The following is a 19,341-nucleotide window of genomic DNA, read 5'->3' as shown; positions in this document are numbered from 1 at the left end:
GACTGTTTGTGGGGACGCTGCTGTGCGCAATTGGCCGCCCACAAAAATACACAGTCAATTCACTTTACAGCGTGTCCTGGGAAGCGTTTTGAGACGTCTCGAAGACGTGATAAGGCGCTGTGTCAAATGCCAGGATTATTAAAATTTGAAGAAACTTAAGTCAAAATGCTGAAGTGTGAATGTGCTGCAGTTTAGTCACTGCTGAAGTCTGGAGGTAGTTCTGTAGCAATGTTTGAACAACTGAGTTTAAAAGGTGCTGTATTGTGGTTCCAATTTTGTTGTGTAAGGTGTGGCGTGTTTTTAAAGCCCTCATCCCTCTAAGATGTTGGTTTATTAACTTTGGCAATAGTATAGTGAGGGGCAGCATGACTTCCAGCTCCGCTAACTGCAGCGTTGCCAAGAAGGAACAAAAGAACCCTTGGGCAATAATAATAATAATAATAACTACGTGCTAAATATCCTCATGCTGTGGTTTTACGCCAGTGATAAGACTTGTGATGCAGAAAAGTAAACTGGTAGCCAGACCTGGATTCCAATTCAACACGGAGAGACTTTGATCCAATCTTTCAGGCCAGCACCTCGGGCTATCCCATTCGTCACAGCCGGGCTTTAAGGTGGCCATCAGTGAGATGGAAAAGCTCCACTGGTGAAGCCGGGGACACGTGGGAATAGTAAATAGGAAGGAGGTGGCTGTGACTTGACAACATTTAACTAAAGCAGTTCTGGCCTCAGTCAATCTCCTCTCCTCTCAAGCTGTTTGACTCCCTTCTGCTGTGTGTATCTGTCTGTGGTTCCACAATAATCACCGTATCTGATCTTGTACCTTTGTCATATCATACGACCGTCTCAATACACTTCACATAACACAACCTGGTTGTCAGTCGATTGGCAGATAGCTTTACCAGGTGTAATAATCCTTCCAAAATACAAAAGAAAGGGCACTCAATCCACGGCTGTTTGTGGGACGATACTGTGTGCAATTGGCTGCCACATTTTGCCCACAAAATACAGCATATTCTGTGAAGCGCTTTGAGACGTCTCAAGGACATGGTAAGGCGCTGTATCAAGTACAAGGATTATTATTTACTGTAGACTGTAGTGATTGAAAAGCAAACATAAGATTAAATAAACTCAGAATTCACAGCCAGATCCTCCCCACCCCACCCCAAAAAAAAAGGCTTTGAAGTTGTTTCCTTTGGTCCTTTGTGTGTGTGTGTGAATATAGTCCTTCCTGCCACAAGAGTTTATTTTACAGATTAGTTCAATTGATTGCCGCTCTGTGTACTCAGCAAGTGTCCACGTGAATTATGTGATTCCCAAAACATTTAGTCAGGTACATTATTTGCCTCAATGCCGTCTCACTGTTCCATTCAGCCGCCAGATGGGAGTGTTGCCCAACACAAATCTTTCCTCTCTTTCCCAGTTCCTCCAAAGAAACCGATTTTGACAGTGTTTTGACAGCTTGGTACCAGTTTACCTGATAAACATCCCGGGAAGATATTGCTCTCCTTGGGTTAGAGAAGCTGTAACTCACGAGGTGACCTGTTTTGCCCTATGTTCAGAATTGTTTCTTTTTTGGGTTGAAGTTGCTTGAAATGCTGTGTGTTTACCTCAGAGGGTTCAAGCTAGAGATTTGGAAAACGTGGATTGGGTGTGTAAAAATTTTAAACGGGATTGAAAAAAGTAAAGCCCCAGAACAGTACTTCAGGATAACAATAATAATATTCTTTGCGTTCGGTACAGCACCTTATCACGTCTTCGAGATGTCTCAAAGCGCTTCACACAACTGTCAAGTCAATTAACTGTGTCTTTTGTGGGAGAACCGCAGCAGCCAATTGCTCACAGCAGCGTCCCTCAAACAGTCGTGGATTGAGTGACCTTCAAAGCCCATCTTGAGACCCTCCTCTTCAACTGCGCCTTCGGTTACCCTCCTACCCCCACCCTCCCCGCCCTCCCTCCCTCCTGAACCCAACCCCCAGCTCGGGTCCAAACCCCTGACTGTCCAGCGCCTTGGGATGTCCTCGCGATGTGAAAGGCGCCGTGTAAATGTCATTTGTTGTTTTCGGACCGACTTTTGCATTCAATGCTGAGAGAGAACGTCAGTAGGAAGCAAACCTAAACAGGTTTCAAGCCACGTAAAGGAGAGCAGCAATGTCAAAGGTAAGTCATGATTGTCTATCAAAGTAACAGCAAAAGCCCGGCGGGGGCAAAAATGGAGATAACGAGTTTGTGAATTTATTGAGCCCTCTCGAATTTTCAAAAATTGCTGTTTTGCCTTCTCTTAAGCCAAGGATGTTGAAAGGGGAATAATAATAATTATCATTGCATTTGATACAGATATTTTGTGGGTGAAATGCAGCAGTCAATTGCGCACAGCAATACAGTCAGTAACTCCTCTTTTCAGGTGCTCAGCTCCTTGTTATTTCCTTGCTGTCGTTATAAGCCCTGATTTCAAACAGTAATGATATTTTTGTGATGCCTTGGAGCAGATGGTATCCTGTGCCAGGCTGTGGGGATTTTAGTACGATATTAATAATGCACTGTATTTAAAAAATAGGTCGCTTGGATTGCAACTAGCTAATGAATAGGGCTCAGGTTTTAGACTGACCCACTTAAAACCAAGCTCTGTTTTCAGTCTATTTTCACCATAACATGACTTAACACTGTCAGGAAATTAACAGGTGAGGGCGAGGACCTTGATAACTTTGGGAGATGGGGAGACAGTGGAACCTGGCTGGGGGAGTGCGGAGTTCGGTGCAGGTGAATTTTTGCAATGCAAATATTTCGGGTGCATTTCAAAGCGAAGGATTATTCACGTATCATAATGCTAACTATGCCAGGGGTGTCCATTAGTAAGAGTCAGGGACAGTAATTGTCTTGTTGTAGTGGCTGCCGTGATATATTGAGCCACTGGGTGGTTCTGTAATGACAGTGCTGAAATGAATTACATTGGGGCAGCTGATTCCAGCTGAAAAGAATAGGTTGCTCGGTTCTTGCAGATAAACTGACACTAAAGTAGTATTAAGTCCATTTCTTCCCTTAAGAATTGTCAATCTCTGTCACCTCGACTGTTCGCCTATACCTAGGAACATCCCCTTTTATCTTTTTTATATATTAACCTCGACTCTTAATGGATTGAAGAGGAAACTGGAAGCGTACATGACGGAGAAGGAAATATAGGAGATGTTGTTAAGAGCAGTTGATTATTATCCCGGGAAAGCAATCCCCCAATCAACTCAATCGACTAACACCCTGGTTCCTGTTTACTGTAGGTAAGCACAGGCGTGTGTGTGGAGTAAGGAAACTTGCCTAAGATTCCGTCCAGCCCAGGAATGCCAAGTGTCTGTCGGAGGTGGACAAATGCGCAACACTCTCAACACCAGAATAAAGTGGCATTTTTTTATTTGAAAATATGTTCATACATTTCATAGAATTTAAATTATGTACATTATTGGTAAAAATGTAAAATCTCTTGATTTCATGTACAGCAATAAGTAATCATGCTAGCCCTCTTAAAGGGCTTTTCATAATTGTTCGTAACCCGTTCACAAAGTTTGACCAACCTTCTCTTTGACACCCTCAAATTTTAAAGCCAGCTAAATAATCGATGGGTCTGATCAGGCCAATGTCTTGTTCAGATTCATGTTGTGCAAAACACTGCAGTGATCAGTCGTAAACTTACTGAAATGATCACTGACACCAAACAAATAACTGCACATTGGACATACAGATAATGTCAAGCTTCTATATCGAGATGGAAAGGGAGAGAAGGTAATTTTGGATGTCGAAGGAAAAGACAATCGACCTCTTTTTAACTGGGACCTTTTGTTTCAGACTTTGGCTCGGATACAAGTATTGAAACGATCTTATCAGTTGATATGCACGATTGTACCTCCATACCTGACTTCCAATGACACATTTTCCATTGCCGCGATGTGGAAACTGCACTTGATGGGGGAAAAAAAGGGCTATGGGGTAAGAACGGGGGGAGTGGGACTAGTTGGGATAAGAGTGGGTGGAGTGGGATTAGTTGGGGTAAGAGCGGGGGGGAGTGGGTCTAGTTGGTTGCTCTTTCAAAGAGCGGACACAGGCACAATGGGTCGAATGGCCTCCTTCTGTGCTGTAAGATTCTATGACTCGTTGCCATCCTTGGGACGAGACTGGCAAGGCCTCAGTACTTTAGGAACCATCATGTTCTACAGAGTATTCAATCATCTAAGAAAAGGTCTCAACAGCTTCAAGAGACTCAGGAAGGGTTTAGCACAGATGAATTGAGGAACCTGGAGGTAGGGAATCTTTATGCCACAGGAAATGAGGCAACAATCTTCCATTTGGCAGAGCCACGTGGAGCGGGAAGCTTAATCTCTACTCCTTTTGAGTCAAAGGGGGGTTTGACACAGACGGATTGCTTCAGGGCAAATAATTTAAAAGTAAAAATTGTTTGCGTTGCCCTTTGACCACTTTCTAAAACTCGCTTCTCAAAATTGGCACAAATATTTTCTTGCATATTGACGGAAACATTAAGGTAAAATAGCAGTTTTCGGCATTTTTTTTTGCACTATCCCTCAGCCTCAGCAGCATTGGGATCCCCGCAAAGTCACATCAGTTGCACACAAATCGGTTACAGCGATAACCATGTAAATCTGCTACAGCAAAACAAACAACTTCAACAAATTAAACCATAAAAAACCCTCCTTAATTGTAATCATTATAATCATTAGTTAGAGATGCACATTCTCCTTAATCACTGGATTTTTAATGGCTAATTTGTCATGTTCGCTAATGGGTTTGGGCTGGAATTAATATCTGGCTCTTTCTAACATGGTGAGATTGCTAGACAAGATGTAGGACGTATTAGATAGATTTCTGTTGGGAAATAATATCCGGGGATACAGCATATAGTCTGGGACATGACATGTCAAGCAACTGCCAGGATGGTGGAAGACGAACTGGGTGGACCTTGGTATCTTTTCATCCAGCATATTGTTATGCCAGATTGGCTCGATTGTTCCATTTAAGATGTGCGTTGATATTAAGGATGGATTGCATAATGCCCAATAAATGAACTATATTCAATTAATACGTATATGAAAGGAAATGCCAATCTTGTGACTAAGGAGTTTGGGCAGTTAGGTGAGAAGTAAGTAATTAATTTGTCTTTATGTAAAGTTCGATCAAGTTCAAAGATCATTGTTCAAGGTTTATATGAATTCTTACACCAAATCCCACCTCCTTTATGCCTTACATATTTTCTGAAAGACCCTATAAAATGGGGGAGGTTTTAGCTGGCATGCCCAATAATTCATATTTGCAAGCGGAGCAAGGAGGGTTAGGGTTTATTAATGCTCGGGGTATAATTATGAAGCCACCAAGGTTTTTTTTATATAATAAAGACACTTTTTTAAGAATCGAAAACGTCACCTTATTGTTAATATTGTTATTATCGTTGTTATTATTATTATTAGCACAACAACTATCTGATTGGATGGAGCTCGAGGCATTGCAGTGATAACATAGTAGGGTGTTTCCAAACAAGTTCCTAAAATTACATTTCTTCTTATAAGAACACGACACACCTTTATAATGCCACATCATCATCCTGTTGTCTACATCAACTGTCTTGCGTCCCTCAAAACCCCGAGTGACCCCTTGGTTCAGTAATGTGAGGGGAGAGAGGTCTATGATTCATCGGCTGAGCCGTCAAGTGGAAGAACATTGAATAAGTGTAACCAAAGTGACCCGTTTCTGTATTCTGTATCCCAAGTGGCTTTGTAAGAACCCAAAACGACCATTTGTCCAAATCTCCTCCAAACCACCAAGGTCTTTCCTGTCCTCATCTGATTACAAAGGTCGTCTGCAGGAGGACAGAATGCTCCCTGGGCCAAGGAAATCTCAATTGCTATAATAATGTGCTTTTAGTAGTTGTGAAGCTGTGGAACGCACCAAGTCGTCAGAAGCTGACTGTTCCCTCGCGAGAGAAGCCAGGGTAACCGATCCGTTAGCTATTCTTCCCAGCTGCACAGCACTCTAGGCTTCGATGATATTCACTGAAGGTTTGTTCTTTGGAAACTGAATCGAAAGACAAAATTGTGGTTTAAACTATTGAAATGTCATTATCATTACATAGAATCTTACAGCACAGAAGGAGGCCATTCGGCCTAATCATACCTGTAACGACTCTTTGAAAGAGCTACCAACAAGTCCCACTCCCCCACTCTTACCCCAACTAGTCCCACACCTTCCGCTCTTACCCCAACTAGTCCCACACCTTCCGCTCTTACCCCAACTAGTCCCACTCCCTCCGCTCTTACCCCAACTAGTCCCACTCCCCCGTTCTTACCCCAACTAGTCCCACTCCCCCGTTCTTACCCCAACTAGTCCCACTCCCCCGTTCTTACCCCAACTAGTCCCATTCCCCCTTTCTTACCCCAACTAGTCCCACTCCCCCACTCTTATCCCAACTAGTCCCACTCCCTCTTCTTACCCCATAGCCCTGCAAATCTTTCCTTTTCAAGTACATATCCAATTCTCTTTTGAATGCTATTATCAAATCTGCTTCCACCAGCCTTTCAGGCCGTGTGTTCCAGACCCAATTTTCTGGGGCAAAAAAAAGTCTCCTCGTCTCCCCTCTGTTCTTTTGTCAATTATCATAAATCTGTGTCCTCTGGTTACCGGCCCGCCCGCCAAAGGACACAGTTCGTCCTTAGTTAGTTGTTAGCAAATCGCAGTGTGAAAGCTGGGCTTGATGAATGGAGGGTCTGATACAATACCGTATTGAGACAGCGTTTCAATTAGATTAATTAATTCAAGTGTAACATCACAGACTGCTTAAGCTGAAGGACGTGTTTCCGTGCTGTAATGTTATATATAATTTGGTATTGGGTATAACAATCACTGTGAGACGGGGTCGGACTCCGCCATTGTCAAGCACTCCGCGACACCAGCCCGCTCGGAGGGTGATATATAAACACAAGTTGTTGTTGTTGTTGATGGATTCGCTTACCTTGCTTCTCAGGAGCCCTCCTGTCGGGTGCTCTGGTGTGCTATACTCCGAGGAATTCTTGGCTTTATCCTTATTATTGTTAGGTTCATTGTCTTTGATAATGTCGTATTGTCTACAGAATAAAGCTATCACGCCTGTCAAACAACGAGAAACAGGAGCAATTGTCATCAACGGGTTGATGTGAGTAATCACAATGATTGTAATGATAATCCTCGCGTTTAATACAGCACCTTATCACATCTTTGAGATGTCAATATTGCTGTAAAGTGGATTGGCTGTGTATTTTTCTGGGCCAAATGCAGAAAATAAAATAATTTTTAATGAAAAAAGGCTTAAAAAAAATTTAATGAATGAGTAAATAACAGTATTTTAAAAAATAATTGGATCGCTCAATCCGCGACTGTTCGTGGGGACGCTGCTGTGCGCAAATTGTCTGCGCGTTTCGCCCACAGAATACACAGTCAATTCGCTTTACGGTGTATCCTGTGAAGCCCTTTGGGACGTCTCGAAGATGTGATGAGGCGCTATATCAAATGCGAGGATTATTATTATGATTATTATTATTAATAAAGACGAACAAATCTCTTCTTAACTGTGAAAGGCAATCGAGTACCTGCCCACATGACCAGGACAACCACAATGATAAGCATTTCGCCCATTCTCAGCTGCTTGAAGTGGCCCTCCAGTGCCTCTGCTGTTACCCCATCTGCAAAGACATGTCACAGAGGTCCATACCCAGTGCAAGGAGTGAGGGCATCATTATTCCACAAGCTTACACAACACATTCAGCATTAACGTAATAATACAAAACACACAGTCACTACACATTGCAGGGTATCCTGTGAGGGCTTCGATGCGTCCTTTTGACATGAAAGGTCCCTATATCATAGAAACAGGAGGAGGCCATTCAGCCCCTCAAGTCTGTCCTGCCATTCTATAAGATCATGACTGATCTGTACCTCAAGTCCAATTACCCAGCCTCGCCCCATATCCCTTGATACCCTGACCTAACAAATAGCTATCCACCTCGGTCTTGAAGATATGAATGGATCCACAGCCATAATCCACAGCCCCATTATTATCAAATAATAATAATAATAATAATGCTTGCATTTGATATATAGCGCCTTATCACTGAGACATCTCAAAGCGCTTGACAGGAATTACTGTAATAGCCCAAAGCCATTGTTGGTGGTCGATCATCTTGTGTGACTTACTCAGGTATCCTCAACCCTGTACGCTGGAGCCGAAGGAAATGGCACAGACCTAATTGGACAAGTTTGTTACTGTGGCAACCATATTTTGTGCTTATAGTTTAATAATCTAATTCAATACTATATTCATTCCACCCACCCACCCACCCACCCACCCAGCTCAGTCTCCCATCCAGAAATCGCAGTCCATTGTGTACGGTAACAGTTGGCTTCATGTCTGCACTTCATTGCTCCATGAATGGGAAATACTAGATCAACTTTGGGAATGTGCAAGGGCCTCGTAAAATGGATTCGCGGCAGGTGAGCTCTATTGAAGGAGAAAAGCAGAGGAATTTCCATTTAATCCCTTTCTCTTGAACTCAGTCCAGGGAAAACCAGTTTGGTTATTGCAGCCGTCATTCCTTATTGTGTTCCACCTCCGTCTTGAACAAAGCGTTTCACTGCTGTGTTTGTACCGGGTAATCCAATTAACTGTCAGTCGGGGCTAACACAGAGAATGCAAAAAGGAAAAAAAAAACAAAAGGCGTAAAGGAAGTCAAGACGTAAAATATCAATCGATGCCTTATAACATGTTTGACATCCAGCTGCACTCAGCCGACGCCAAGCTATATTATTATTAGATAATTATTTGGGGAGGACAAGTTTGCAGGGTTACGGGGAGAGAGCGGGGGAGTGGGGTTGATCAGGGCTATGGGGAGAGAGCGGGGGAGTGGGGTTGATCAGGGCTATAGGGGGAGAGGGGTTGATCAGGGCTATGGGGAAAGCGCGGGGAGTGGGTTGATTTGGAAGCTCTTTTCAAAGAGCGGCGCAGACACGATGGGCCGAATGGCCTCCTTCTGTGCTGTATAATTCTATGATACTATGAAAGTAATCATAATATCTTGCACATGCACTGATCGAATCAGATTCTTAAACTGTAATAATTTAGTCACTCAATCCACGACTGTTTGTGAGACGCTTCTGTGTGCAATTGGCTGCTGCGTTTCGCCCACAAAATATATAGTCCATTCACTTTACAGTATATCATGTGAAGCGCTTTGAGACGTCTCAACAACGTAATAAGGCGCTTATCAAATGTATTTTTAAAAAATCATTTCTCTGGCCAACAATTGTCCCAATAAAATTGCGAGCGCATTTTGTGGCTGTTTAAGGAACATCTATCGTTGTTTGCAACTTAACGATCACCCCCCTCCCCACAAGACAACCATCTCCTGCTGCCTCCTTTAGAACTCGGGGTTCGAGACTTTGGACCCAAAGTGAATGCATTGTCCTATTACCTTCTCAATGGGAGACTGTTTTATAAACACACGCCCAATGCGTCGAACGTGCTGAAAAAAAATCTCTTTAGCGAGAGGCTGAATCATTCGATTCAAGTTGGTGAACAGGGTAAACAGGGAGAAACACAGTGTGTGAAACGGAGCTTAATGTAATATCGTCAAAGGTAAAATTGATTCTAGGAGAGGGTTTTATTGAATAGTAAAAGGCACCTTCAGAAGCAATTGTGAGGAAAGCAGAGCTCCTGGGTGCTTTGAATTGTTCACTTCAGCAATATTGGGCTTTAATAATGATCCTTGCGTTTTAATATAGCACTTTGTCATGTCGTTGAGACGTCTCAAAGCGCTTTGCAGAATATACTGTAAATTGGATTGACTGTGTATTTTGCTCAACCTGCCGTGCTTTGAGATGCAGGGAATTGGAAAATGGCTTCATTAGTAAAAGCATTTATTTCAGTTTACATCGAGAATGGTAAATCTATTGGTCTGTCAATCGGGGATTGAGCCTGACTTGCACAAGAGCAGCAGTCAGGAGGCGATCATTGCACAGTGTTAGCCTTGCCCATTTGCTGTCCAATTGATTGATTAATTGCCTCTGGTTGGGTCCAGCTCATAAGAGCACAGCTGGCAGGTGGTGCGTAGTGAGAAAGAAGAGTCAATAATAATAATAATAATCCTTGCATTTGACACAGAGCCTTATCACATCTTCAACACGTCTTAAAGCTTCACAGAATATACTGTAAAGTGAATTGACTGCATATTTTGTGGGCAAAACGTGGCAGCCAATTGCGCCCAGCAGCGTCCCACAAACAGCCATGGATTGAGGGACCAAATTATATTTATTTGTTTGTTTGTTTGTTTGTTTATTGTTTGAAGGGATTTTTTTTACAACTAGGCTCTTAAATAGTAGCAATAATAATAATCCTTGCATTTGACTTAGCACTTTATCACATCTTTGAGATGTCTCAAAGTGCTTCACAGAATATACTGTAAAGTGGATTAATTGTGTATGTTGTGAGTAAAACACAGCAGCCAATTTTGCATATCAAAGAATAAAAGCTCATATAAAGCATCATTGGTGTTTTGTTTAAAATGGTTTGTGATACAGCCAGGAAAAGATGTAAGGTCACATAAGCACAGGACACTCTGAGAAGACGAGTTTCACGGTGGACTCAACAGCAATTTCCTTTCATCACACCTGTCAAAACCAATGTGAGGACCTTTACCTTCTGAGGTTAGTGTCTCTGCTTCCTTTGGAATTGTAAAGGAGATGGGGTCGCTGGCTGGGCTCGCCCCACTCAGGCTGATAGCCTGGACGTGAACAATGTATTCAGTGTCCTCTTCTAGGTCCCACAGTAAACAGGAGCGAGTGGTGGTGTTCACTTCCTGGATAAGTCTCAGCATTCGTACATCCTTCTTCTAGAACATAAGAACATAAGCACATAAGAATTTGCTAGTCGGACGAAGATCGAGGTCGATCCAGTTTGCCCTGCACCATCCTGGCAGTCGCTTGCACATGTCGTGTCCCAAACTATACGCTGTTATCCTGAGATATTATTCCCTAACAGAATCTATCTCATTTGTTCTTGAAAGAATCAACACCTTCTGCTTCCACTGTCTGTCTCCCCAGGGAGCCTGTTCCATATATTTACTACTCGCTCACTGAAGTTCTGTTTACGCAGATTTATTCTGAATTGATCTCCCTTTTAATCGCAGGTAAACAGAGGCGTGTGTGTGGCGTAAGGAAACTTGCCTAAGGTTTGGCCCTGCCCGGGAATCGAACCCAGGTCCTGTTGCTTGCAAGGCAAGTGCTCTAACTGGTACTGTACAGGACTCCACAGGTTCAATCTGAAATATTGTAGGTTGAATGCAGAAACAAGAATCCGTGAGCAAAAAAAAACTACTCTGAACGAATTTCATATTTCCATCTATTTTAGTTGTTTTGTTTATATATAAATATATATATATATAAATAGAGAGCGAGGGAGAGAGAGAGAGAATAGCAGTGCACAGAGAGAGATCACAAGTACAGGGTTTATGGCTAAGTTAAGAATCCAGAAAGCACAGAGCAAATGAACAGGCAGCGAAATACCTCCTGTGATATGGCATAGCCAATAACAGCCTCTCCATCGGGAACTTCCCATGACACCACTGCCAAGTTGTCCTTCAGATGTTTGACTGTGACATTGACGGGAGCTGATGGTCTGTCTATAATTAGACAAAAAGAAAACTAATTAAACGAGTCCTTTTCCACATGCTGCTCTTCATAAGCTGGTTTTAGAAAACTGCTTCCCATTTTGCTTTGAACCAAAATAGACTTTTTTAACATCTGCTGAACCAGACACTGGATGAAATATTGTATTATGTGGGTCTGCACTTTCATATTCGTATTCCTTGCATTCGATACATCGCCCTATCACTTCTTCGAGACGTCTCAAAGCGCTACACGGAATACGCTGTAAAAGTGCGTTGACTGTATATTTTATGGGCAAAACGCGGCAGCCAATTGCGCACAGTATTCTTATCAACACAAAGGGTGGCAATTCTGGGGAAATGAACACTTTCCCACTGACACTCTTTAAGCTTGTGTCATATTCACCTACAAAATACACCATCACTAAGGTTCACAGTAAGTCCTGTGAAGTGCTTTGAGATGCTTTCCAATGTCTTGAAAGGCGCTATATCAAACGCAAGGAATATTATTATTATTTATATCGCAGGTTGTTTTTTTAATAATAATTGCATTTTAGATGAGTGCCTGAAGCTAAAAAAAAATCTCTCCGCACACTTTATGCTGTGAGTTACTTTGCCGTGTAGTTTTCAGCTAAACCCAGCAGCTATTCTGCACCAGCAATGTCTGCAGATATTAACAGAACGGATTGATCGCTGCTAGAAATGTGAGCAGTTGTTGAAATTTACTACTCGTGTGTGTTTGTATGTGTTTGTGTGTGTGTTTGTGTGTGTTTGTGTGTGTGTGTGTGTGTGTGTGTGTCACCTTACAACAGTGCAAATGACATTAAGTGGGATCCCAATCTGAATGAAATGCCCGAATACCTTTTCCCAAGCTCACTCTGGAATGTGAAGCGTAAAGCAATTCATCGGGTTTCATTTCAGAAGCGAATCCTTAAATCTCCCTGACACTGCCTCCATTTCCCTCAATGTGAAATATCTCAATTGTGTGTGTTTCCTTTTGTCTCTGGCATCATTGAAGATACACCAGTGGTAATATTCCAAATATGTCAACAGCATGCAAATACTTCAAGAGAAAAACAAATAGAAACAAAGGAACAGGAGGAGGCCATTCAGCCCCTCGAGCCTGTTCCGCCATTCTGTATTTCAACTCCAATTACCTGCCTTTGTCCCAAATCCCTTGATCCCCTGACCTAACAAATGTGTTGGGTCTGGGCTCTTCTGGTTCCTTTCTTTTCTGTAGATAGAAATCTTTACTTCAAGGTCTATTCAATATTATTATTAATATTGGTTAGGGTTTCCCATGTGTGTGTGTGTTGTGTGTGTGGGGTGGGGGATGGTATGTGTGTTTGTGTGTGTGTGTGTGAGGTGGGGGATGGTATGTGTGTTTGTGTGTGTGTGGGGGGTGGGTGGTTTGTGTGTGTGTGGGGTGGGGGATGGTATGTGTGTTGTGTGTGTGTGGGGTGGGGGATGGTATGTGTGTTGTGTGTGTGGGGGGGGGATGGTATGTGTGTTGTGTGTGTGTGGGGGGGGGATGGTATGTGTGTGTGTGTGTGGGGGTGGGGGATGGTATGTGTGTTGTGTGTGTGGGGGGGGGGATGGTATGTGTGTGTGTGTGTGGGGGGGGATGCATATACAGTCAACTGCACTTTACAGTAAAATCCTGCGCTTTGAGATGTCTGAGCAATGTAATGAAGTTGCTTTACCAAACACAAGAATTATTAATATGTATATATATATAGATTACGTACAGAATCACTGCAGATTTGCATGAGTCACTGCAGTTGCGAACAGCGTCATTGTCAGACCTCTGATGCTAACACCTCATTAGATGACATTGTTTCGCACTTTAAGGTGAATCTTCGAATTGATCCCGTTCAGTCGATGTCCTAACTGGCTTGCCGACGTTCAGTGGCAATTGTAAACTATTGATCACATCAGAAGGTTCCACAAGAATTCCATCAAATGTCCCTGTCTGTATTTACCTGACTAAGAGATAACATTTCTCATCACCAAATGATTCCAGCACTCTCCCTGGGGTGATATACTGAGAGGCTGATACAAAATTGAGGTCAGACCCACAGAACATTGAAGGTACAAACTTGAATTTTTTTTGTACTGTTTTGTTAGGTGAGACCAGCGTTGTCGAGTTGCCTCAAAAGAAACATCCTCTGTTTACAGTGAATCCCTTCAACAAAAAAAAGGAATAATAATTTGGTCATTCAGTCCATGGCTGTTTGTGGGGACACTGCTGTGCACAATTGGCTGCCCACAAAATACACGGTCAATCCACTTTACAGTATCAAAAACATACGTGGCCGGGAACACTCAGGAGGTCAGGCAGCATCTATGGAGAAGGGAAAGTGAGTCAACGTTTCGGATCCACGACCCTTCGTCAGAACTTTATAGTACATTCTGTGAAGCGCTTTGAGATGTCTGAAAGACGTGATGAAGCCCTGCACCAAACGCAAGGATTATTATTACTGTTATACATCATAATCTCTCTCTGGGATTTCCATGTGTAGGTGGGATGCATGGAATTCTCAATTTGGTTCGGAGACTCTTAAGCAACGGTGATGGGTTTCTGCATGTATCAGACACCTGGCTGTCCAAAAAAAAGAAAAACAATCCTTGACTGTACCAACGAATATACTAGACAATCTCTCTCTCCACCTGGACTCCAGAAAAATGAATAAGAAAAGCCACTTAATTTACCATGAAAACATCAGACATCACAATCAATAGAGAGATGACCACAATAACCAATAATAATAATAATATTAATCCTTGCATTGGATATAGCGCCTTATCACGTCTTTGAGACTTCGCTTCACAGAATGTAAAGTGAACTGACTGCATAGTTTGTGGGTAAAACAAAAAAAAAACTTTTTTGTGCACTTGCATGGAAGCCAGAGGCGCAGAGGATAATAAACCACACGGAAAATTAAGCAATATGTGTGCAGATGGACATTTTCTTGCCCTTTCATGCATACAAATCCCTATTTGCCCCCTGAAGGCGTTGTCCTTAACTCATTCACTAACCCAAGAAGTGAGGCCCCCTTTACTAAAACCAATGAGTTAGGCTAATTAATGAAATTACAGTTTATTCCTTTTTTTATCCCTTTAATAATAATAATCCTTTCATTTTATAAGACGCCTTATCACGTCTTCTAGACATCTCAAAGCGAGTACACTGTGAAGTGTAGTGACTGTATAATTTGTGGGCGAAACGCGGTAGCCAGTCGTGGATTGAGTGAGCAAATTATTCTTATTTTTTTAAAAAAAACATTTTTTGACATTGCAGTGTCCTACAAATTAACATTACGTGAATGCAAATTAACAGTTGAAGAAAAAATTGAGGCCAATTTGGCTCACGAGCACTAACACAACATGGGTGGAAAAGTGATCTCAGGCGTGAACCGTACTGCTGTGAGATAAGATCTCTCTACACTCCTGGGCTCCCACGACACCTTACTACAATTTTATTCTGGCTAAATAGGTATTGAGTAGACAGGCTGACGACTAGCTGTGATTAATGAAGACAATCTGTGATTAATGAAGATGATTAAAAATATCATCATATCGAAGCTGAACACCTTTATCTCTTACACCATCTTCTCTTTATAATTCAAGGTCTTGAATTCATTCAATAAACTATGCATTAGCAGTCGCACTTCCAGAATTAACCTTTAATAAGGTGATTTATGTGTTGATTTTGAGTTAGACCCTTATAATAATAATCATCCTTGCATTTGATATAGCTGCCTTATCACGTCACCGAGACGTCTCAAAGCGCTTCACAGAATACCAAGACTGAGATATTTGGATAGATATTTGTTAGGTCAGGGATATGGGGCAAGCGCGGGTAATTGGAGTTGAGTTACTGTTCAGCCTTGATCGAATAGAATGGCGGAACAGGCTCGAGGGGCTGAATGGCCTACCCCTGCTACTTTCTTTCCTATGGTTCTTTATTTGGCCACGGCAGGAACCTAATCTGCTTATACCTCCACACTGCTTGGCTTCTATTTATACTGTGCCAATGAGATTCACGTTACCAATCCTGATTGTCAGTGCTGACCACTGGCCAACCACTGCAATTCAAAGATAGAATTCAGCTTTAGCACATTCTCCATCCCAGATCCGCCCTTCCTCAATCTAATATTTACATCCATTGTGACCATTGTCTCATCATTTAATTGATGCCAAACCCTCGACACAGTTGCGGGGATGAACATTGACTGTTTTTTTTATACTGTTTAAACAATTATATCTCAACTAAAAACAGCGACGACACAGTGTGGAGACACACGGTTTTGAAGCCTGAGCACTGTTTAGTATCTGATCATTATTATTATTATTATTGTTTATTATGATTATTTTGTAACCTAATAATAATAATAATTATTAGGTTATATAATAATAATAAACATTATTATTACAAAATATGTTATTACTATCATTACAAAATAATAATATTGTTTGAAAATGGTAATAATAGCATCACATTGGCTACCGATACACATTTGCAACACACAAAATCCAGTTGAAGCGTTTTGAGACGTCTCTCAACGCAGTTATAAGGCACTGTATCAAATGCAATGTTTACTATTATTTTTATCGTATGATGATATCCTTGCACTTCCAATCTTGCTGTTTGCTATCCAACGGGTCTGTTAGCAGCGCATTAGCAAATACCAACCAGGTATTGGATTGCGGCTTCGATCCAGTGCCTCAGTGTAACAGGACCATCTCTATGACTGTTGGCCACTGAGTAAATGCTTCAGTTTGCTCTACAAACTATGCAACATGTTACAGTTGGGAACAGTAGTCCAGTCTCAGTGGTGATGAGGAGACATAGGATCACATCCTCTTTCCTTCTTACACCCTCCAAAAAAATGTACCAACAATGACATCCTGCATCAGCACAGGGCACACACTTCACCTTACACATACATGTTAAACCAGGCCTCATTTTGTGTTGGATGGTGGAATAAAATCAAACCATTTCACCAAGTACAGTATCCCAACTTATTTTTATATTTACATATGGAAATAGATTGTTTTCATTTCCCTTTACGCAGATCACATCTGTTTTGCAATGCACAGACGTGTTGTAAGTTGTTAGTGTAAAGTCCATTCTGTAAAGCATTCGAATGACCCACTGTAGCTTTCAAAATCGACAGTTTAACTATAGACACAATCACATATATATACATATATACATATATACAGGTCTAGAGACGTTATACAGGTGTTAGAATAATCTGTGCGAATTATAGAACACATAGGCAACTGTCTATTGCATCTATAATCTTTTGCCACAAACAAAAACACAATTGCAAATTACAAATTCAAAGATAAAACGAAAAAAAAATCATTGGTCCTATTTTTGCTGCAGTGTTGAGACCCGCAAAGGGTTTACGAAGGGTTAACTTAACGTGCAAATAAATATTCAGCCGTTTCCTTCCCTTTCTAATCGATTTAGAAATGAACACTGTGTGTGTGTGAGTGTGTACGTGTGTGTGTGTGTGTGTGAGTGTGAGTGTGTGTGTGTACGTGTGTGTGTGTGTACGTGTGTGTGAGTGTGAGTGTGTGTGAGTGAGTGTGTGTGTGTGAGTGTGTGTGTACGTGTGTGTGAGTGAGTGTGTGTGTGTGAGTGTGTAAGTGTGTGTGAGTGTGTGTGTGAGTGTGTGTGTGAGTGAGTGTGAGTGAGTGTGTGTGTGTACGTGTGTGTGAGTGTGAGTGTGTGTGTGAGTGTGTGTGAGTGAGTGTGTGAGTGTGTGTGTGTGAGTGTGTGTGTAAATACTAACAGTCAGGGATGGCATATTCGGATTTTTTCGACGAATAATGGAACATTTTTGACCTGGAAAATGTTTAACCAAAGGGTCGACTGTGAGACCAGAATACACTACAATGCACTGGGAATAGAGGGACTGCGTCCTATTGCGCAGGTGAGGGATACCCGACCCACTGCTGAGGACCACCTTCCTTTATTTGGGCAAAATAAAAAATGAGTGCATTACTGATTACTTAAGACCCTGCAATTGTTGGACTGATCCTGACCCCAAATCTCAACAAAGTCTCGTTGTAAAACGAACACAAATATCCATTTGCAAAGCACACATCTGAGCCGAGAGAGAGAGAGAGAGATAGAGAGAGAGAGAGAGATAGAGATAGAGAGAGAGAGAGAGATAGAGATAGAGAGAGAGATAGAGAGAGAGAGAGATAGAGAGAGAGAGAGAGATGACTGGCTGATGTGCACATACCTGCTGTGATCAGGCAGATGTGGATGGAGCTGAGAAACAGTAGCAGAGTTGATCTGACACAGCAGAGAAAATGGCCCATTCCGTCAAACACTGCCATACATACTGGAAGCCCAAAAAAAAGCCAACCCTTAACCCACAACATTAGGAGAGGGAATTTTCACGTCCCATTGCGCTACAAAGTGCAGTGCAACTTCTCAGCTTTAAATCCACAGTCTCCATCTCTCAAGTCAACGCTGTGAGATGCATTCCAGCACCTCGGACAGGTCCAACCCCAACACAGCCACAGACCCCAACACAGGCACAGACCCCAACCCCAACACAGCCACAGACCCCAACACAGGCACAGACCCCAACACAGGCACAGACCCCAACACAGGCACAGACCCCAACACAGGCACAGACCCCAACCCCAACACAGGCACAGACCCCAACCCCAACACAGCCACAGACCCCAACACAGCCACAGACCCCAACCCCAACACAGCCACAGACCCCAACACAGCCACAGACCCCAACACAGCCACAGACCCCAACACAGGCACAGACCCCAACACAGGCACAGACCCCAACCCCAACACAGCCACAGACCCCAACACAGCCACAGACCCCAACCCCAACACAGCCACAGATCCCAACACAGCCACAGACCCCAACACAGGCACAGACCCCAACCCCAACACAGCCACAGACCCCAACACAGCCACAGACCCCAACACAGGCACAGACCCCAACCCCAACACAGGCACAGACCCCAACACAGGCACAGACCCCAACCCCAACACAGGCACAGACCCCAACACAGGCACAGACCCCAACACAGGCACAGACCCCAACACAGGCACAGACCCCAACACAGGCACAGACCCCAACCCCAACACAGCCACAGACCCCAACACAGGCACAGACCCCAACACAGGCACAGACCCCAACCCCAACACAGCCACAGACCCCAACCCCAACACAGCCACAGACCCCAACACAGCCACAGACCCCAACACAGGCACAGACCCAACCCCAACACAGCCACAGACCCCAACACAGCCACAGACCCCAACCCCAACACAGCCACAAACCCCAACACAGCCACAGACCCCAACCACAGACCCCAACCCCAACACAGCCACAGACCCCAACACAGCCACAGACCCCAACACAGCCACAGACCCCAACCGGATTGCTGATAACACACACACACACACACACACACACACACACAACCTTTCCTTGGCTTTACGATGACAATTATTATTAAATAAATAAATAAACAAATAAATAATCTTATTAAAAAAAAGAAGCGGAAAAAAAAACACCCCCTTTCTTTTTGTCCTTGGGGTTTGGTCCCTCCAAAAAAAAACACCAGGGGTCTAAAGTCCAGTCACACACGATTTACAGCA

The 19,341-nt window shown here is 42.9% G+C and overlaps 1 protein-coding gene across 1 annotated transcript; it reads right to left on the bottom strand.

The window, feature by feature from the left end:
- Positions 1-5,521: 5,521 nt before the first annotated feature.
- fndc5a (fibronectin type III domain containing 5a) lies at positions 5,522-18,261 on the bottom strand. Its single transcript, XM_007904250.2, has 6 exons — positions 17,948-18,261; positions 11,584-11,699; positions 10,718-10,910; positions 7,617-7,709; positions 7,004-7,137; positions 5,522-6,069 (listed from the first exon to the last, which is right to left on the bottom strand). The coding sequence occupies exons 1-6, from the start codon at positions 18,087-18,089 to the stop codon at positions 6,028-6,030; spliced, it is 720 nt and encodes a 239-aa protein (XP_007902441.1). The 5' UTR covers positions 18,090-18,261; the 3' UTR covers positions 5,522-6,027.
- Between the last annotated feature and the right edge of the window lie 1,080 nt (positions 18,262-19,341).

This window comes from Callorhinchus milii, unplaced genomic scaffold, assembly GCF_018977255.1.
Source record: "Callorhinchus milii isolate IMCB2004 unplaced genomic scaffold, IMCB_Cmil_1.0 Scaffold10, whole genome shotgun sequence".
NCBI classification, from domain to species: Eukaryota; Metazoa; Chordata; class Chondrichthyes; order Chimaeriformes; family Callorhinchidae; genus Callorhinchus; species Callorhinchus milii.
This window is presented reverse-complemented; position numbering and strand designations above follow the sequence as displayed.